The sequence below is a fragment of the Anastrepha ludens genome, chromosome 4 (genome assembly GCF_028408465.1).
Source record: "Anastrepha ludens isolate Willacy chromosome 4, idAnaLude1.1, whole genome shotgun sequence".
Lineage (NCBI taxonomy): Eukaryota > Metazoa > Arthropoda > Insecta > Diptera > Tephritidae > Anastrepha > Anastrepha ludens.
This window is the reverse complement of record NC_071500.1, coordinates 77,264,158-77,287,083: the sequence shown is the minus strand read 5'-3', so window position 1 is coordinate 77,287,083 and position 22,926 is coordinate 77,264,158. Positions and strand designations below refer to the sequence as shown.

Genomic DNA, 22,926 nt, shown 5'->3' with positions numbered 1-22,926 from the left:
GCAAAACAACATTTTTGCCCGTATGGATACATGCGAATCGCTTCTGAATCGCAACAAAATCGACCCATTTTTGAAGCGTATGGTGACTGGCGATGAAAAGTGGGTCACTTACGACAACGTTAAGCGCAAACGGTCGTGGTCGAAAAGCGGTGAAGCTGCCCAGACGGTGGCCAAGCCTGGATTGACGGCCAGGAAGGTTCTTCTGTGTGTTTGGTGGGATTGGCAGGGAATCATCCACTATGAGCTGCTCCCCTATGGCCAAACGATCAATTCGGACCTGTACTGCCAACAACTGGACCGCTTGAATGCAGCACTCATGCAGAAGAGGCCATCTTTGATCAACAGAGGCCTAATTGTCTTCCATCAGGACAACTCCAGGCCACACACATTTTTGGTGACGCGCCAGAAGCTCCAGGAGCTCGGATGGGAGGATCTCTAGTCCGGATCTCGCACCAAGTGATTACCACCTATTTCTGTCCATGGCGAACGAGCTTGGTAGTCGGAAGTTGTCCACAAGAGAGTCCTGTGAAAATTGGCTCTCCGAGTTTTTTGACAATAGGGAAGCGAGCTTCTATAAGAGGGGCATTATGAAGTTGGCATCTCGTTGGGAACTCGTTATCGAACAAAACGGCGCATACTTGACTTAAATCGCAGAAAATAGAAATGAGATAAACTTGGTCGAATTTCGATCACTGGGCGAATACTAGTATAATAAAAATCTTGCTTTTGTGCACGCGGACTTATTTTATCGGAAATCATTTAAGTATTGTGCAATAATCTGAAAAAAAATGATGATACAATTTGAAAAATTAAGAATTATCCGTCGAATAATAGTATTATAAGTCTTCTTCTTCTTCTTTATTATAGGATCAAAAGCTGTGCTTCAACAATTTTCAACGATATGGGTGAGTACTAGTCGAAAGCATGTTTTATAAATTCGAACTTTGCTTTTTAAGCTTAGATGCTTATTTCGCCATTTCACATAAGAATCCAAAGATTTGTGCTGTTTTATTCATGTGGTTATTAATTTTTTTTTTCGAGCAGCAGAATTCCACTACCTGTTCGATACTCTTTCCATGTACTTTCAGGTGTACTGAGTGGCTGTTTAGATATTGTCATGCTCCTCGTCTTGGCTACTGATATCTGCACATTAAATGCAGAAACACCTTTCTAGAATGGATACAACATCCGCTGAAGGTAGTCTTGGTTGTCCGACGTTATAACTGCTTCATCGGCATAGCACATTAACTTGACTTCATTTCCCAGCAAATATCCTCTAGGTCGCGTAGATTTTACAGCAGATATTATCATGTCATAATCAGATTCAATAGGGTCGACTTTAAGCATGTCGATTGTATAGGACATAAGCATTACATGTGTTCTATCTTTATACTCAGCGTGTTATCTCCTACTTATATATATTTTTTGGCCGCAAAGAAATTTGCACAATTTTATTTTGTAGTCTACCGGAAAACTTTATCAGCGATTCCACCGATTTTGGTTATTAATTAACTCAAAGCCATTCACAATTTTAAGACTAAGTTAAGCGACCGTTATAACAAGTCAATATACCGTTGAAATAAGTTATCATACGGATATATGTAAGTGTTCTCAATCTCACAATAAAAAACAATTACTTTGAATAAAAGTTCTGAACCTACAAACATATGTACGTAGGAATATGCATAAATCAATTTTCTTATCTTGGCGCTCATCGCATTTACACTCATTGCCATACACCCTTCCATAAATACAAGCATATTGTACTATATTATGCATCACAAGGCGAAGTAAGTTTCTCACATTGCAAATAGCTCCGTCTGGATGCCATATTCACAATTTCATATTCAACGCTTATCTTTCGAAATCCTGGTGCATTAAGTATAATGAAATATTCCTCGCAAAAATCCATATTCAACATTCTCTTGCATCAAGACAGCAGCACACAATGTCAATCACTGCCATATCCGGCAACAAACTGGAAACTCTTTCCTCTTCACTTTTCTCATTTAAAAAGGCAGTTGGAGCGAAAGTGCTGTGTGCATTGCAACGAGAAACCCGTATATGTGAGCGTATGCTCAGTTGCCCAAATTCTTCCCAAGCCGGTTCAGGCTCTTTAGAAGAAATGAAGAGATTTTTTGGTAAGCCTCCTGGACTTAGCAGCAACCGCAATTTTTGTTGCTTCTTGTCTTCTGGTGCTGACACCGGCAAACTTCAAGTTATCACATAACATATGTATACACACTTATGCATGTGTTATGCTACTTGCGGTTCTGCGCAGCAACAAACAAAGAACTTCAATCCCTAATGCTTGTTGCCTCAAAGTTGCACTACCTTACAACTTGTAAACTAAATCCTTGCTTCTGCGTTAATGTTTTTGTTGGTGGGGAGTATTGTGATGTGAATTTCCACATGCAATGGTTTGCCCCACCAAAACAAGCCACGCTGCAATGTTTGATTTTATAATGATCTAAATTTACATATGTATGCATGTATGTATGTATTTTTATGCTTATATATATCTGTATATGGGTGGCAAATACTTGCATAGTAAATACTGGTCCATTTACATTTTTAGAATGTTTATTTACCTTCCTTATTACTTGCTTTTTTTGAAATCAATACTCAGTTAAATTGATTTTATAAAGTGTGAAGTTCAGCGTTAAGGGGTAAATCAAAGCCTGCAAGTTTTTATTTGCAAATTTCGCTGTTCCCTATACTTCAACATTCGGCGGGGAAGTTTATAAGAAACGATAAAAGATTAATTATTTTGAGAACAGTTTCTAACGTACCTACATATACAATAGGAACAGGTTTCACACGTATGAAGTTGCATAAGAGGTTTACCCAAACATATTTGCTAATATATTATAATAAAATTAAAAACAAAGATAACAAAGACGCGTACTGGAGCTAGGATGTCCTTATGAATCTGAAAATGGTGGTACATGACCTACATTCAGTTAGTTCTCTAGATTCTAGGCTCCATCTTAATGAGTAAATGAAACAAATAATGGAAAAGGGGTTTCTTTATAGTGGACGCTCCTCGTCATTTGCTGGCAAACCTCCGAGTGCATTTCTGCTGTGAAAACCATCAGCCGTTCGGAAGCGGACTCCAATTGGAATATACTTACATATATACTCGTATATGTTTGTTTGTTTCTATATATCGCAATCCTAAGCGTGAGTTGTTCGCAATACATATTTATGTGAAGATGCAACAAGCAAACCTCTTTCAAAGACCTCCAATTTCGAATTTCGTCTTCGAATTTCTCCAATGTCCAGCAACTCTTCCCAAAACATACCCGCAGTATGTGCGGAATTGAAACACTCAGCATCTGTTCTACCCCAAGCCTGCAGCAACAAGCCTGTCCCTAGACGCTGATATGGCTCTCGACATACTGAATGCAACAAATCGAAAAATAACCCATTGTTGATCGTTGAAGCATGTGGCATGTGCCGCCATCAAAAGCACACATACACTCGCCTACTTAAGCAGTGGTTGAAACAGTTAGGCAAACGAGAGTGGAACACCACTTCCTGATTGTTGCTCGGCGCGCTGTTGCTGCCGAACTCCTGTTCCGTACTGCAGCTGCTCTTTCCGCCAATACTTACTCGGCTGTTGCCTTAGCTGTTGCTGTTGCTGTTATAGCCATGTTCAACAACTATTTCACTCTACTAACCAACTTGAATCTCACAAGTGAGCAAGTACGAAACCAGTTGCCATTGTATTCCCTCTATTGTCCTTTCGTAGCATAGCGTGCGTGCAACGAATCGTTTTAATATCGAACCGATTGTTGATACTTGGTCTCCTTCGTATGTTTCTTTGCTCATTGAATGAAATAACCGCTCAAAAGGCACGAAGTCTCCTATAGCTGCGAGCGCAACATTTTATACTTTAATTTCGTTCCAACCTTTGTTTGGTTAATGCTCACTAAAACCTTTCGGCTCCCCTTCATCCCCTTTGCCGGGCTTTGCGATAGCTCAATGAGCGCTAGGGGTTGCAAAAGCACCCTATTGACTGGGAACAGTTTCATTTCTACGCAATTTGCCAATGTTCTTATTCACTTTCATTACGTTTCATTTGAGTTCCGCTCTGTCGGCTGTCAGAGCCGAACGTGTACGTATAAAAGGCGCTGTACGTTGACCATGGGTTCTCATAAGCCTCCAAGGGTTGCTTACGTTCGGTTCGCATTTCTCTTCTCTCTTATATAATATTCTCTTGTACGGATCCTTAAGTTTTTTTCACCTCAACCAATTCTATGCATTATTTTTTATCTGGCAAAAACTTAACTTTCAACTTCATTTTTTATAACAACAATAAAAAAGCGTCGCGAATTTACACAAAATCTAGTGATTAAAAAAATATAGAAGCAGAAACAGTGTGTGATTATAACAAAACGCGCGTGTAATTTATTCGAAAGCCTTATAAAAAAATAAAACTGTTGAATTGCTAAAAATCTGAATTTTCAAAATCTCCATATTTATATTTGAGTTCGTATTTTTTTCGGCGACCGCTTCGACTATTGAAAAACTCAGCAACTAAGTGCAAACCGTCGAGCGGCTGACTATTGAATCACGGATTAAAAATCGATACGCAGTCGAAAGTTTTACGCAAATTATTAGTCAACACAACAGTGCAACAATCAGAAATTAATAAACAAAAGCTAACAACGGAAGAAACACACACTTACACTTGAACAAGAACAAGAAGACACCAAACAAAGTAAGGAAAGAGAAAAATTTTAAAGTTTTTTGAGTAAACTACTCATATACATTTACATTTAAGTATGTGTGAATATGGAGACTCTAATGAAAAAAAAAAAATCATTAAAAAGCAATAAAATTAAGCAATTCCGAGGATTAGTAAATTAGATGAAAAGCAATAAAACAACGAAACAATTAAGTAGACGAGGTTGCAGTAATAAAAGCTATAAAATCCTCTGCATAGAAGATACAAATAAATGGCATCGGTGTGGCAAGTGCTGAAATGTGACATGCTTGAAACGTGCAGAAGCAGCGATAAACTGAACTTTAAATTTAAATAAAAGTGGCATTGACCTAACTAACAGTCCATCAAATGTTTACTCCTTAGTTGTCTAACGCTATTGAATTTCGTCGAGCAAACTATACAAATATTAAATTATAGAGCTATTAAAACAACCCTAAGCATTTACAGTTGTCAAATAATAAGTGGTGTTAATATATTATTTCTGCAACAACAATAGAATCCCTCGACTTACTTAGCTCGTTCGAAATACTTACCTGACTAAATACTCAGCTTGAAAATCAACTAAATTTTGTATATGAAATAATAAAAAAGGCGGTTAAAAATTGATTTCACCGTTTGCCTGGTTATTCTCGATTTTCTCCTTTTTTAATACTACCAAACGCTTTACTCTGCTCCCGCCGCCATAAAATGCCTCGCTGTTTAATGGCTAAGAAATGGAAAGCATATCCTTGGCTCGATCGTATTGACGACACGCAAGCAGCCACAGGTGAGGCTACCGTAAAGGAATCCCAGGAGCCTAATGTAAACATCGAATTGGTGCCTAAGCATAGTGTTGCACGTTCACCAAGTCCGAGCAACACACAACAATACAGAAGATCATCAAAATCGCGTCGTTCCACTATAGATGATGATGAGGAAATCGATGTGGTGGGGGATAATGCGGCAGCAGTAGCAGCTCTTGCTGGCGTGATTGGTACAACTGTAGCAACAGCTACTGAAATACAAAATAACGGTAAAGCTGATCTATCAGTCCAACGCACAATTCCGACAGCTGCAACAACCACTTCGAATACGTCTGGCAGCAGCAGCAGCATCGGACCAACACCCACGGCTACGTGCTGGGGTCCTTCATCGCCGACGGCGGGTGCTACAGCTCCGAGTCCACCACCGCACTCACCCGAGGCGGCAACTCGAGGTGCAACAGCGCTGTATAACGGTAAGTTACATTGCGTTATTCAAAATATTAGCAAACGCAATCTAAAAATGCAGAAAATGTGTAGGAAGTACTCGTATATGTATATATATACCATATTTACCTACATATGTACATGCATACAAGCCGACGTTGCGAGCATACATATCATACATATTTCTCAAAAGGAACACAACTAAAATTTTTCAAATTTTTCGAGTTTTCTTATTTTTACTATTGAACATTCATTCGCCAAAATGTTTATGTTCCCCCTCATGTTATACCATGAGACATACTACGAGTATAGTATTGGTGTTCATTTTTCAATTTTTATAATTGCACACTTGAAGAAAAATGACTAATAATGCTGAGACAAAATATTATATTACATACCGATTTCCAAACTATTTTGTAACATTATTTAAGTCGTCGACTTTATGGAATTTCCATGGCAAAGCCTACAATCCCATTTCCAAAATGGAGTGATCAACAGTTTTATGCCGTCTCCGAACAGCAGATGGTTTTTTAACAAGAGCTTCTTCAAGGCAGGATTACATTCGGAGGTTTGCTATTGCTTGCGGAGGAGCGGCTACTATTAGAAAGCACTTTTTCTATTATTTGATGTTTCATGCCCGGGGTTTCGAACGCGAGCACTTTTGAATAGCCACACAAGAACTCATACGGCTACGGAATCCATCCAATACTAGTAATATTTTAAGGCTCAACAATTCCACATCCAGTAACCTCTAAGCCAAGTATCTCTCGATGCGATGGATATAGCATCCACGAGTGTCTAGTAAATGTAAATCGTATATGGCAACTATGAAAAAGTTGTTTAATGTTTTTTTCATTAAGTCTTGAAACAATGGGAATTCAAATTGTAGCGGCTGAATTCCTAATTTTCAATAAAATCTCTAAATATTTTTTTACAAGAGTGGTGAGAAATGTTTTCTTGACATAGGTAAAAAAACGAATGAAATGACAAAGTGCGTACTAAATGTAGACTAACAGCCGGGTGCATATTGGCCAAGCTGCTCCTCTATTTTGTGGAGCTAATATTGTGCTATAAACGGAGGACCTGAAAATAATTGACGCCTTCGGAGAGCAGATGGCTTCTGCCAGAATATTTTCTATAGCAGACATATACTCGATGCGTCGAAATTGGGATCAAACTAAATACCAAATGTTTGTGGTTTTGTTACTGTGGGCGCTATGGGGAAAGCTGAAATGAGAAATTATATTCTTTAATTATTATTAACTACTATAATGTTTTACTTGATCTATAAATTAGATTCATTTTTATTATAACAAAAATGTCAGTTTCTGAACCCATTTCTTCAAAAACAAATTTCTTTCAAATGAAAAGAAACCCCTTTGTTTGAACGTGACTATGGTGGTCTGACTAGTAGAAATGTGTTTTGGTAACACGTTTCATACTTAGATAAGCTGCGTCATAGCAGTTAATGTTGGGGGCATGTAGATGAAGTTCAAATTGGTCATTTCTTAAGACGTTTGACTTTTACCCATGTACAAGCCTCAGACCTCAAATAGCCGCTGTTGGCAGCTTTCACGAGTCATTCAAATAGCCGCCGCTCTGCGCTGTTGAGGCAGCTTTCACAAAAATACACAAAACACAACATTTGTTCCGAAAGTCGGTTAGTTTGTTGCGAGTGAGTTGGCAATAAATTTTGTGGATTGGTCAGATTTACGTAAATTTCGCTTAAAGTTTGCTTCATGCGCAATGTTTCACACCAAAGTTGCTATATTATGCGACATTCTTGCATTTGGTGTAGTTGTAGGCATGCAAAGCAGATTTTTTGACTGCCCAAAATATGATTGTCATATAGCTATATTTTTTCTACTATTAGTTCATCACTTAAGTTTTCAAATGCGATTAGGCTGGCAGATAGTTAACGTTTTTTTTACTTTCAAATTTATTTATTCTCTACTTTATGTATTTGCTGCCTTGATTATTATTATTTTTTCGCATCCGGACATTCACTTTATGTATTTTTTGGATACCCTGATTTCCATCTGAAAGCTCTCCCGTTTGGTTTTTTGTTTTGTTTTTGCTGACGCTTCATTTCCATTTGGATTTCTGCTATTTCAGTAAAACACGCATTTCCGTTTCCCCTCTGCCAACTTATGTTTTTGATTATAAATACAACCAGTCTATGGCTTTGGGTCTCCTTCTCTCCGTTTATACAACTAAATTCAGTAGCTCAGCCACATCCTGCTTTGTTTCATGCTCACATCCAGCAGTGGCGATATGCATGAAAAAATTGCAAAAACAAAATAAAAATTCTACGAAATACCGCCACGCATATATTTGTACATACATATGCATTAAATTTTGTTTTTGGTTCTCTGTCTTGTGCTGGTTTTCAGTTTCGTGAATTCATTTTTTTCTCCATTATTATTGTTTTAGTAGCACTTGCTATTGCCTTAGACTTTACTGCTTTAAGATCTCAAATCAACTTTCCGAGCTTGTGAGCCAGCTTCAAGCTAATCGTTTGACAAATTCAGCATTTTCTGGCAAATTGAAAAGACATGTTTTATAAATTTTACAGCTTGTTTTGTAATCGTTGTTGTTGGTGAAATTTCCCCTACAAAATTTTCCACCGAAACGTTTAAACATCAAAATGTGTATTTGAGCGAAATAATCCGTCGACAAATCAACTGGTAAAATAAAAAGAGCAAATACGAAATGAACAGACAAAAAGTGCAGAGAGTTAGGAGGGCGATAGCAGTGCAATGGAAATAAAATTCGCGGCAAGTTTAAGGGTCGACGAAGTTGGTAGGCAGGGAGAGAAACGGAAAAACAGACAGGGGATAGCAATCGTCTGTTGTTTGGTAGTAACCAAGCTGCAGACGGCAGACGGCGACCGCCTTCTGTTGCATGAAGGATTTACGCCAAAAAGGGGTTGGCTTCATCGTGAACTTTCAAGTGGCGTCGCGTCAAAGTGCGCCAACTCAGTCGGGCTAGCTTTGCGGGTTCTTTGCTTTATCCTATTACCAGCTTCCGCTTTGAGTTTTGTCCTGCCGTCGATATATGCGAACATGTATACTTGTTTGGGTTGGGCTGAAAACTAGTATTTCACTTTGTTTTTTACTTGGTTTTTTTGTTGCCTTTCAACCTTTTTTACGATCACAAGCAGTCACTGGTCCCGCTGTAGCTCAGCTGGCTACCTTTGTGTAGCATTGGTTGCAAATTTTTTCTCAGATGGACTGCCTGCGGTGTGTAGAATACATATGAAACTCCGCTTTGGCCTTCAATGTGAGAATTTGTGTGGATGAGCTTACACGAAGTTGTGCGTATTCACGCTTTGGAAATGTATTTGAAAACGGTTAATTTCATGAATGTGTGGATAGAATTGCAATATTAATTTTAAGTTTAGACGACATATTTGCTTTCATCTTTGGCTTTTTCGAAGCTTTAGACAGCCTTCATGTGTTTGTAAAATTGTTCAACAATGAAACGACTTCATTAACAAATATTCGGTAAAATAATAAATCAGTGGATTTTTTTTTATATTTGTTGGATTTCTGCTAATCCTGTGAACTTTTGCAGCTTATGAAGTTGCTCAAGTGCAATATATTTGGGAATTATTCGAGGCAATAGGGTATGCTAGTTTTCGCAAATGTTGGTAAATGTATTTGCCTTCAACCATTTGAACTACAGTATGTGTTTCGAAAATCTCTTTCTACTCCGAGTTTTGGGGCAAATCACTTAATTTAAACTTCTGACTAATTTCGTTTGTTTTGGACAAACATGCAGATGGGCTTTAAAATTCGGTTCTTATATGGATAGATCAGATTCTCAATCTCTTTTAGAATTTTACTACTTTTTATTTTCGTATGTTGTTTCAATGGCCCATCCGGCTTCCTGAATGGAGCAAACAGACGACAATTATTATAGCTACTGGCCACAAGCATTCAAATACCTATAGTATGTACCATATACATGCCTACATGTGTGTACCTACAATATAACCACTGAAAGCGCGCAATGGAAACATAAATATGTATGTATTATAGCTCATGCATACATAGTACGTAGTTCATCAGTGCATACTTTTAAGCTTTCAACCCTGTTGCTGATTTCTTGCATGAATATGAATATCCACATGTCTCTGATTGCTTGTACATGCACACACACACGTACATATATATGTTACACCTATATAGATTTACATATACATATCGGTAGTCGCATTTGTTGCGCTGCTGAAATATTTAATTTTAAGCCTGTCATGAGTTATGCGCATCGCATGTTGACCCAGAATGTGACACATGTCACTTGCATAAATCTTCATAACAACCCTGCAGTTGCTTAATTAAAGTTTAGTCAGACACACTCACGCACACATCTGCACAAAAATAAAAACTATTTTCCACATACATACATACATAAACAGTTAGTTTGCTGAATGCCAACGCGTGTGCATTAGCTTTGGCATCTTCACCGAGAGCGATCCTGCTACAAGTGTACAAGTATGATACATTCCACGTTCCTCGTAATCAACAACAAAACTGAAAACTGCCACTTGGCGGCTCATGTCTGTGGCCATCGGATATTTGCCTGTCGACGCTTGAATGGGTGAGTGAATTTGTATTCATTCTGAAAGCCTTTTTTACAAATGAAAATCAGGAGGATGTACTTTATGGTGTTATGGCGCATTAAGTTTGCCGCGGCTTGGCAAATCGCATATTCCACTCAGGCAACAACGATGAAATATTTTCCCTGCAACTTTGCTAGCATCATTGCTGCTACATTGGTACTTTTATTTAGCAATGCCTGATGTAAATCTAATTTCTGTGCCTCCCTTGTTCACAACGCTTCAAATACGACTGCCAATCTACAAACTTACACATCCTCTGCAAAGCCATCCTTTTTGTAGACACATATGCATGTTGCAATGTTGGTTTGGCTTGCACATATGTACGTTTGTAGGAGTGCTATATGAGCGCTCATCCTCAAATGTTTCCCGGCTTTTTGTTGCACACTCACTGACCGTAACCGCAATGTAATACCTGCCAAACCTATTAACACGACTCGTTGTGCAGGTTGTGCACAAATTTAAGCACACCGTTAAACTATTTATTACACATTTTTTATTGTTGAATTTTTAATTAAAAAATCAGATCAATCAAGAATAATTGCCGCCGGTTATTGAGTACGGTTATGTTTCTGAGCAATCGCGTTTCCCATTTACATTCCTACTAACAGGATAACTTTTGCCACAAAAATTCATGAACGCTAGTCTAATGCACGAAATACTACCGGATTAATGCTTATAAACTTGATAAATTTCAACCAGCCCTTTCCGCATTATGTGAATAAATTTGAAATCACTTTCCTAAATGCAATATTACACTCACTGATGTTTGTCTATGATATTGCCTGAGGTTTCATTAATTTTCCTGAGCTGCTGAAAAAGGTTGCACCCATTAAAAGCTCTCTTAATCAAATAAATAAGAATCGATCTTGCTTTGGACCTTCTTAGCTCTATTTTTATCTAAGCAGGAATCAAATTACTCTAAGTAAGTCTTACTAAGCCTTACCTTTAGTATTATATTTAAGTATTTTTTTACCTCTAGCCTGAAAGGTTTTGTAACCATAGACTTAATAAATGAAATGAAAAGGAATTCGGCGGAGTTTCTTGTCCAGTATGTGGCGCCTGTTTTGATATTTTTCTAAGGACTTTTACTTTACAAAAATTGGAAATGCAGGTGTGCCATCATCTGCTGTGACGTATAAAAAATACGACTCAAATCATGCATTTATATATCCGTGCACATACCAAAGTCCTCATAATTAAAGCTTAGCTGTGTGGCTGTGTGCGAAATATATCGATTGAAATAGAGTTATCTCAACAAAGCTTGTGCCAGATGTTACTCTTAGCCCAATGTTAGGTTAATATTGAAATTAGGAAAATGAAAAATATACAATGGCAAGTTAAAAACGTCCGATATTTATTCCAGTAATTAATGAATAAGGCAAGATCGAAATCATTATGAGGGCTCATTTTAATGAATAAAAACTACTGAGGAATCAAAAATTTCGAAAATTACGAAACTCGGCCCATACATTGTATTTAGTCATTTAATATAACCTCGGTTCTTCAAATTACGGAAAGCGGCCAGCTATTTGTTTAAGAAATAGCTGAAGTACATTAAAAAAATCTTAACAAAATTTGGCGCACACATTACCTTTAGCAATAAGTATGTTTCATTACATTTCAAAATGTTAGTAATTCGATTTAATGTTTTGAACAATTTTAGAATGTTAGATATGATCTTTAACATATATTTGTTCCCAAAAAATTGTTGTAAAAAAAAAAAGTGTGTAAAAAGAGAATTAGATGAAAATATCAAAACATTCTTTTTAAAGTTCACTTAAGAATTTAATTCATTCATTATAAAAAATAAATTATTAAACTACCAAGAAAAATTCATAAAATATTGAAAATGTTATTAAAACAAAACAATTCGTGTTAAAACAGAATGTTTTTAATTTTTTACTCGTGTTAAATCAAATTCGTGTAAAAAGAGAATTCAGTGCATGCAATGACATTTCTCTCGAATTATTCGCTTCTACCCGAACTTAAATATTTAATTAAATGCTTTACAAAAACTACAATACATAGACTTTAATATGAAGATCTTATCTTCCGCATATTATCTGACTCATACGAGTGTAGCGAGCGTGGCCTAGAACGAAATTTTCTTTCTTTCTTCGTTCCGGTTGCTTCGCAGTGTAGGAGAAACGCGTTTCACGCCACCACTAGATTAGCCATATCCCAAAATCTATTAAAGTTTCTATAATTTTCCTTGTAAAATCAAGAGGTGAAACTTTAAGGAATAATAATTTCCATATTAAAATGTTTCCGTTTTTGAAATCAAAAGAAAAATGTTTATATTTATTGTACAATATTATATTAATATTGTAATTGTAATTTTTATTAAAATCCGCCCGACATTCCGAAGCAATTAAATTATTACAAAAAAAAAAAAAAAAATGTCCCTAACTTTTAAAATATCGTAGCGGCATTATGAAAAATTTTCAAAATCCTTTTGGATTTCAAAGTGACTCTCATATTAGACTGTAGTTCACAAAATATCGAAGCATTTCTTGCATTTTGCTTACTTTTTCACAGAAAAATGCACTATTAATTTCCGAAATGAAAAGCACGGTATCATATTTTGTTACATTTGTTTAGATGCAATTTTTCTTGGAAGCGACGGCAAAATTGTTGTACTTATCTTATATAAAAATCTTTTCAGCGAGGCATTATAGGAGTTGTTCGGGCCATCCGTCCATTACAGAAACATTTTTTGAAGATAGTAATCATATAAGTTAGATTAAGAAAGGTCAGCATCAAAACGCATCCCAAAAATTGGAGGAGAAAATATTTCGCATCAAATTTTTTTGTATCGATTATATATTTTTTCCGTCTTTCCAGGGATTGGTTACTGCTCAGAAAGTTTGAATTATTGAAAAAGAAAAAAAAATATATTTAAATTATTTATTTGAAAAACTTGGGTCATGCTTAACAATATTTCTTGAATCAGCTAGCTTTACTAAATGTATTGAAAACAAAAATAGTATGCATAAGTCGTCAAACGTTTCGATAACAAAAAGAGGCGATTAACCCCAAGACGGTCATTTGATATATATTACAATTCCATCAATTCCATCGGCCGCCGTAGCCGAATGGGTTGGTGCGTGATTACCATTCGGAATTCACAGATAGAACGTTGGTTCGAATCTCGGTGAAACCAAAATTAATAAAAAACATTTTTCTAATAGAGGTCACCCCTCGACAGGCAATGGCAAACCTCCGAGTGTATTTCTGCCATGAAAAAGCTCCTCATAAAAATATCTGCCGTTCGAAGTCGGCTTGAAACTGTAGGTCCCTCTATTTGTGGAACAACATCAAGACGCACACCACAAATAGGAGGAGGAGCTCGGCCAAACACCCAAAACGGGTGTACGCGCCAAATATATATATATATAATATATATATATATATATATCATCAATGGTCACCTGGTCTACGATCATAGACCGATTTGGCTCTAAAATGGACTCTATAATTTTGAGAACTTGATAAGATGGATTCGAATATGTTAAGCAGAGTTAGTTCGCTAATCACATTTTTTAAAGTTTTGCAAATATTTTCGAGAGTAAAAAGGAGAGGTAAAAAGATCTGACCATTTTGAGTCATACGCCCTTAGTGGCATAATTGTGGCATTGCACTTCAAAAAAAATTATTTTATAGTTTGTCTGACAAAGTGTTTTACAAATAGCAAAGAGCACTTCTTCAATCGTGAAATTATGAAACTGCCTTCAAAGTGAAAAAAGTTTTAGAATACAAGGTACATATTTGGTCTATATGGGATAATATTTCAGCACCGAAATTAAGTAAGAAAAATTCAGAGCTTTTAACTTCATCTAAGATTATTTATATTATTTTATTTACTATAATCAATTACCAACACCATCGGTTTAACAAACCCGTACTTTTGTAAAATTAGATCAAATACTATTCTTCCACAGCGTAAACAATTTTAAGAAAATGTGCCTGACATTTCTACTCACTAATCAAATTATTATTAATTATCAAAAAAAAAAAAAAACTTAGAAAACTTTTAGAATTATTGATGCTCTTATATATATGTAGATATGGATACGCCTTTTGACTTTTAATCCTAGGTGTTCAGATAATATTAAATATGCACATACATACATACGTATGAATATCCCAAAAAATTAGCTTAAGAATTTTATTGCACTTTTCGCCTTTCTGCTCAAAAAAAGAAATTTGCTCGCATTTCTCCTTTTATAGCAACTCTGTGTTGCCAGAAAGTACTGCTCATGTTGCTGTCGAAATATATTTGGACCTTTGCCAATTGTGAGATAGTTTTTCATTGGTGTATCATGTGTGTAGGCTCGCTCTCAGTCTGTCTCTATTTGTCGTGCAGATTTTCCGAATTTACTGCACTTGCCTTTAGGTTTATTGATTTTATGGCCAGCAAGAGTAAAATTTAAAAAAATCCTTTGCTCATCCTTTCTCTCTTGTTTTCATTTGTAGGTTTTGGACATGACACTTCACCCATGCACTACACAGCGTACCTGCCCAGAATGGAAAACGGTGAAGTTACTGTAATTACGAATGCCGGTGCAGCCGTTGCGGCAACTGCTGCTGCTGCTGTCGTTACTGGCCATCACAATCTGCCGTTACCGCATACGCCCCATCATTATTCGTCATTCGTACACACACCGCCGCCTTCGACCGCTTCTTCGCCCTCAGCATCTCCGTCGAGTCATTCCAGTTCGGTGACAGCGTCCAACAACAGCAGTAACGACCGCCTTAGTCCGCCCATACGCATTAAGTCAGAGTCGCAAAACGATGACCAATTTCAGCACAACATTCAGACGAGTTCCGAGTCGAGCGCATTGCGGAATAAATCGTTGGCTATGTGCTTCACCAGCACTGGCGCTGCACTATCGCTCCCTCCAAAAAAGAAGGACATTTACCGGCCATATTCGCTTGATGATAGGCCAAGTGTGGAACGTTTGCGATCCCCATATGAGAGTTTGCGTATACCAGCTGAGGAGGATTTGCATGCTGCTCACGCAATACTCGATTTGAGTGCTTCCACAGCCTTCCATCCGCCAACACAGCCACATCAACTACAGCACGTCCAACAACTACAACAGCCACCCTCGCCGCCGCTACAACTCCACCAGTTGCACCATCACCAGCATCCGCTGCACCACGTAACTCACGCCATTCAGTTGCAACAACAACAGGAAGTGGCACATCACAATGGACCATCCATTGCGGATTTGGCAGCAGCAGCTAGTGTGGCAAACGAACAGCGGCCAAGGAGTACCGCTTCTATAAATAGTATGTTGAGCGCAACTGATAGTGACCGACAGCCATGTTCGCCGGCAAGCAGCGTCCAAAATGAAAACAGCAATACAACCAACCAGCTGACATCTATCCAATCGCCCACGGGTGGTTGTGGAAACAATGGTTCAAATAAGACCGTGGCCTATACCTACGAAGCCTTTTTTGTAAGCGACGGTCGCTCGAAGCGCAAACATGTAGCCGATCCCGCGGCTATAGTACAGCAAGATCAGCAGAAGGCCAAATATACATGTACCGAATGCGGAAAACAGTATGCCACGTCGAGTAACCTTTCTCGCCACAAACAGACACATCGTTCACTCGATTCGCAGTCGGCGAAAAAGTGCCACACCTGCGGCAAAGCGTACGTCTCGATGCCGGCACTAGCGATGCATTTGCTTACGCATAAACTATCGCACAGCTGCGACGTTTGCGGCAAACTTTTTTCGCGCCCCTGGCTTCTACAGGGCCATTTGCGTTCGCACACTGGTGAAAAGCCATATGGCTGCGCACACTGCGGCAAAGCATTCGCAGACCGTTCTAACTTAAGAGCGCACATGCAGACACACTCGATCGATAAAAATTTCGAATGCAAGCGCTGCCGTAAAACATTCGCGCTCAAGTCGTACCTCAATAAACATTTAGAGTCCGCGTGCCTCAAAGACGAAGCGGACATGCAGTTCGACAGCGCCAGTGAGTCCAGCAACGGCATGGTGTCCCCACCACCCTCCCTAGAAGACTATCCACTGACGCCGACGACGCCGCAGCAGCGACGATACATCAGCACTTCGCCAACACCTTCGGCGGTAAAGATTGGCAGTATAAGTGCGCTTACGATACCAACGCCCGTAGCAGCAGCCGCGGCGGCAGCAGCTAAAATTGTGAAGGTAGAAGCGACCTTCGTCGGCTAAAATCAACATTGAAATGAAAAGAAGGAAAACATAAAGCAGTTAAGTGGCCCTTTGGTGCAATTGTAAGTAATAGTTAAGAGCAAGCAGGTAGTTAAGAGTGGAAAAGTTCAGAAAGTTGAAGTGCAAAAGTTACGGTTTTGTTGCAAGCGATTGTGTGGCATATCGATGCGTATACAAAGCTAGCTAAAATCATTGTAAATTAACCCTTTTGGGGTTGGCAGAATTACCAGTGACAGTATGAATAGATTTAAAGCTATTTAATATTATATTAATTTAATTTGTAAAAAATTAGTTGCAATTGTTATATAATTATTTTATGTTCTTCATTACTTATTTTAGTAAATATCTGTACAATTGACCACACGCTGAATACACGAGACATCACAAAACGTCCACAAAATTATTGTAAGAATACTCGATAAATACATTTACAAAATGCAAAACAAAATATATAAGGTTAAAGAAGTAGAAGTTAGTTTTAAAAAGAATAGTAGACAACATAGTCATTAAGTAGTAGGAGTTTCACAAGGCAACAGCATTTCTAAGCACCACTAATATAGCACACCAGCAGTGGAGTCTTAGCGTGTAAATCTGAAGTAGGTAAAACACTAACTGCACTGGAACGTGCACACTCATGCTCATACTCATACTCTAGAAAGCATTGCAACTCTTTCAATGGAAATTTTTCATTGTCATACATTGTCAAATACATTTGTACAAAGAATATTTATAGTAATGTTAATATAGTTATGATTAGCACTTTCCCACACTTCATGAATTGGAAACTAGATTTTATTAATCATCGAACTACGAGGAACTTCTAACACTGTTCCATTGCATACTTTATTAAGTTAGACACATATACACATACATGCATATATCATCCAAATGGTGGGGTTCGGTCCACTTAAATCATCAACCAACTGAAAAATACCAAGTATCCACACCAACCTAAGCAGAAGGTTGTTAAACAGTAAACGCAATCGTGATTTACAAAGCAACGAATATAAAATTTTGATGAAAACAAAGAGCAATGTTTCGCATACAACGAATTAGGCTATAAGAATTGAAGGTTTTTACAATTTTAAGCAGCCTAAGAAATTTGCAAATTTTAATAGTATACATAAAATTTTTATAGACACACCAACATTAGTAAATATATTCCGCTAATTAAGTATAATATAAAACCGCAAGTCATAATCACATCTACATAGAAACAAGGAGCAATATTAAGAAACTGCGGAAGCACGGAAAAATAACCACAACGAGCAATAAAACTGTGTTAAGATCAAATTCGAAAATTACGTGCAAATACTCGCCTAAGTTATAGTAAACTTTTGTAATTACTTTATCCAAAAATTGTAAAGAATTATTAAATTTTCAAAAACGCAAGGAACAATTCCCGTGCCCCTTTCTGGGTGTTGGTGAGCAAATGTCTATATGCATATGTATGTGCACGTTCGATTGTATGTGTGCCCGAAAATGCTAATTTTAAATCATCATTAGCCATAATTGTTATTAGCATCCACTAGCATACACGCTGCTTGCATACATAACCATAATGGAGCTTTGAAGCACCCAAATACTCACGAAAGTCCCACGTCCAGTCTGGTACGAGTAAAAGGACAATCGGTGGTTATTCCACACGCATACAAGCGACAGTTTTGTAGCTCTGCCATAAAGCATATTTGTAACACGTTGTTAGCAATGCTTTAGCTTTTAAAATCGCCACACACAAAAATATCAACAACAACAGCAGCAACAATTACAAGGGAGTGGGAATTCGATGTAGGAAAATGTTAACAACAAAAATGTAGCCATACGTGCAACAGACGTTTTTTCGCTATTAATTCGCAACGTACAATAAAGAAAAATATTCTTTCGCCCATAGAATGTGGCCAACACTGTCCACAAGCCGAAAAAAAAATCACACACACACAAATTGGGAGAAGGAAAGCGCTATCAACGCTACTCTTTTAATGTCGAAACAGATTTACTTAATTGGCAGCGCTGTCTAATTTGCATTTGTGAGCGTGACAAAGCGAGCAGAGGCGTGGTTGGTTGGTTAAGTATTCAAATGGTGGAAAGCGAGGTGCTTAGTACGAAACCATTAAGCGCACACTCAAGCTCGTACTCACATTCGTATATATGTATGATTGTGATCTTGTATGTGTGTTCGTAGACGTACATACATATGTGCACAGGTATGTATAAACACACACATAGAGGATTGAGATTTTAAGGCGGATTGGTTTCCCACCTGAAACACCACTATTGCCGTTGATTCTCCAACCAACGCAAACCGATGCGCCTTACTTTATGCAAAGTACCAAGTAACTTATAAATTTCGTGCTAATTAAATATGTAGTATTACATGTTTCCCTCCACTTTCTCGTGTTAGTTTCGTAGTTATTTTTGAAGTGGCAGTGAAGATATGTGATTGTTCCTTTTTGTTTGTAGATATCTCAGTTCTTGATTTGCCTTTAGTCAGGATTTGGAAAAATTTTCTAGTCAATTACCAAAACATATTAGTAGGTTGAACTACCACGAAAGAGATAACGTTCAATAATAAGGATCCCCCTTTACTTAAAATATTTATATGTACATTAAGTTTAGTGACATTAACTTAGTAGTGTAACCTCTAGTCGCTGTTTAACAGCATTTCCCACTTACTTTTCTTTTTAGCATAATTTTGTTTGTTTACTCTTGCAATTATTGCCTATTGTAGTAATAAAAAACTCAGTTTTCCTCGTTCATAAATTATTAATCTTATTCTATAGTATTTATAAGTAGAATTTCCCTGATGTCAATTTAAAATAAAAAATAAAAACGTATACTCTTCAACTTACCTAACCAGACATTGGTCATTTAGGATATAGTTTGTGAAAATAATAAGAATTGTAGGTTAGGTTGCAGCTTAATTGCTGTGAGTATATATGTATGATACATTCATTTGTGGGGTATAGTTTCTACCTTTCGAAAATTCAGTTTCCTTCGCCCTTCCCTTTTTCTTCGTTTTCTAATCAATTCTAGACCACTATACTCTCACACATATGTACACATATGCATATATCTATTACGCATACTGATATACGTGTACGTAATTCAAAATTTGATACACAAAAATACGATTTTCGTTCTATTTCTCCTAATTTTTATTTTCCACATTTGTTTGCTTGGCAACCACAACAAGTCATTCGGTGAATGTTTAGTTGAATACAAATCAGCACAGTGCTCTGCGTGTAGCTTGTATGTGTGTGAACCAACAAAATGGGATAAAGGTGCAATAAATTAGTTAACTATTAGAAAATATGAAGCAAAATACAAATTGAATAAAAAATTGTATCTAAAAACAACTAGTAACTTAATTGGCAACGAAATTTTGGAATATATTTTCTCCCGATTAAGAATATAAGTAATTAAGGCAATTCGTTCATTTCTAAGCGAACGTTAGACATCATCATATGCGCCAACATTCTACAGCTAAGCAAATGTTCTCTACCTTCCTCTTATTTACGTCTGTTTACTTGAACATCAAACTACAACAAAATCAATTAAATGAATCAATTAAGAAAACGTATAGCAATTAATCAATCTATGCAATCATAACCCTGAAATCTTAGGCTCGAAGGAACCCAACTAAAATTAATCATAAAATTACCTTGAGCACTAAAACTTCGCTAGCACCTTTTGCATCTATTGGAATATTTGCGTAGGAGTTCAAATTTCCATACATACATATACGCATATACCCATACATACATATGTAACTAATTGCTTAGGCCCCTAGCTCTTGTAAATTTCTCTGCGGAGTTGTCTTCGAACACACAGTCTCCAAGTGTTAACTCTGTACCCATTTGACTCCTAAATTTTATGTTCTTGTACAAAAATTGTGTCAATTACTACCAAAGCGAATAAAAAAAGCCTACAAACAAAAATATTTAGCGCATATGTGTGCGTTTGTATAAATATATATATTTAAAAAATGTGTATATAATTTGCCGCTTGTGGGCGAGTTATATATTGTAAAATAAGTTTTAATTATAAATATTAGGCCACTTGTCTCCTTTCTTTCCAAACTCCACTTAAGGCTTTCTTTTTATTTAGTATGCATCCTTTCCATTGGTAGCGTTAGGCTCTGCGTGACATTTTTACTAATTACAGTATTTATGCAATAATCTTGGTTGATTTGAGTAATTTAAAGTTCTAATGATTTTGCCGTAAGGTATTTTGTAAAATATTTATTACATTTTTAAATAGCCATTATGTACCAACATGTGTACTTGTAAAAAACTATCGTCACACAAACTTATATAAATAAATTTTATGTTCAACAATGCTTTTTGAAGAACGATAACCAGTTTTGCGTTTTGCGAATACTTATCGGGCCCCTTAAGCAACTCATTCAGCATTTAATCGAGTGTTCTCTAGTCACTAGAACCTAGCGTACTGCTAAAACAAAAACGAAAAATAGGACCAATATAAGCTAGAAGTAAAAAGTGTTGTGTAGAGTTTGAGGAGCCTTCTAGGAAGGCACCAATTCAGATTGGTTCTAGATTGAATCCTTGTCTCAATCGCACAATACCACATCTCAACGCCCTCTTGTTTGTTTTGAGAGTAAAAACTCTATCCATGGAATAATTTCACTCCTTATTTTCAAAGTCGAATTGTAAATATATGATTATAGTTGATGACAAAGGAAATATATATAAATAAATAGTAGGAACATATATGAAACCGACAAATAACTAAATATTTAGAACAAAGCAAAATCAGCTTCATAGCAGATCTCAAAAGAAGTTAAGAAGTTTAGGGTTAAACACACTAATATTATATTTGCAGTTAAGAATCCAAAGGCAAAAGCATACTTAATAAAATGGAATACGAAATTTGAAATTAATACTCGTATTTTGGGTAATAAATTTAAAGTAAAAAAGTTCTATTAGAAGAAATGTATATATTGTAGTATAAAGCATCATTATGCATAATAAGTTGTAATAAAATTTTGTGCAAAGTCAATACAAAACCTTTTAATAGCATTACAAGAAAACCTAAGTTAGCAAAGCTTCTTGCCTGTGCGATCTGAGTTGTTACTTGGGAGGTATGGGCAAAGGCTTAGCAAAGCCATCGGCTAAAGTACCAAAGCAATACTCAATTTTTTGATAATACGACATTTTACTTATTATTAATTAACATAAAATGTCAGTATCATAATATAGTGTCGTTGAGGAGAGGTTTTGTTATAACAATTTTTGCTCATTTATTTAAGACTTATTTCTGTGTACAAATCATTTGAAGTTATTTGCAAATTACAGTATTCATATACATACAAAACTTATATTGTTAAACTATGAGACATATATTACATACATACATACATACATATGTACCTACATATATATGTATTACAAATGATATTTCAGAATTTTGGTAAATGACAAATGAGCGAGATTCACGAAGGCAATACATACATACATATACAGTTATAAGCCAAAAAAATATGCACATACATATATTTAAATATGAAAACAAACATTAAACTTTAAAAACGTTAAATAGAAGAACAAAAACAAAGTACACGAGAACATCCGTATAAATACTAATTTAAAAAAAGCGTATGCATATATTTATTTTTATTATAATTACTAGATTATGTTTCAATTAAGTACACAGCATAAAAAGTTAAGTTCTAGTAGACTTACAGTATGTTGGGAGTGAATCTTTACACAAGCTCCACAAATTCCCAGAAATGCAAATTAATGCTTAAAAATCATAATAAATCAAGCTAATTATATACAAATAACTAAATAAATAAAATAAAAATTCATTTGAAATGAAAAACAACACTTTTTATTAGAATTGTAGTATTAAAATTATTAAATAATTATTATTAATCTTAAAAATAAGACGAAACATAACACAAAGTACATTAACAATTCAAATACAAATACAAATACAAATTCAAATATATTAAATACACTCACCCACTTTTTGAAAATACATAACATTTGTTTTATTTAAAAAAGCTTCTATTTATTATTGTTGTATTATTTTCCACGAATTTCTTTCTATGAAATCTCTGCACGTTTATGCCATTTAAAAAATCGGCTACATGCATACACATATACATATGTATAAATATGCAACTGTGCAACAAATGCTGCATCCGAA

General features: G+C 36.3%; 1 protein-coding gene across 1 annotated transcript; it reads left to right on the top strand.

Annotated features, from left to right (window-relative positions):
- The first annotated feature begins 4,188 nt into the window (after positions 1-4,188).
- Positions 4,189-22,112, top strand: LOC128859891 (fez family zinc finger protein erm). Its single transcript, XM_054097031.1, has 2 exons — positions 4,189-5,948; positions 15,023-22,112. The coding sequence occupies exons 1-2, from the start codon at positions 5,420-5,422 to the stop codon at positions 16,753-16,755; spliced, it is 2,262 nt and encodes a 753-aa protein (XP_053953006.1). The 5' UTR covers positions 4,189-5,419; the 3' UTR covers positions 16,756-22,112.
- The last annotated feature ends 814 nt before the right edge of the window (positions 22,113-22,926 follow it).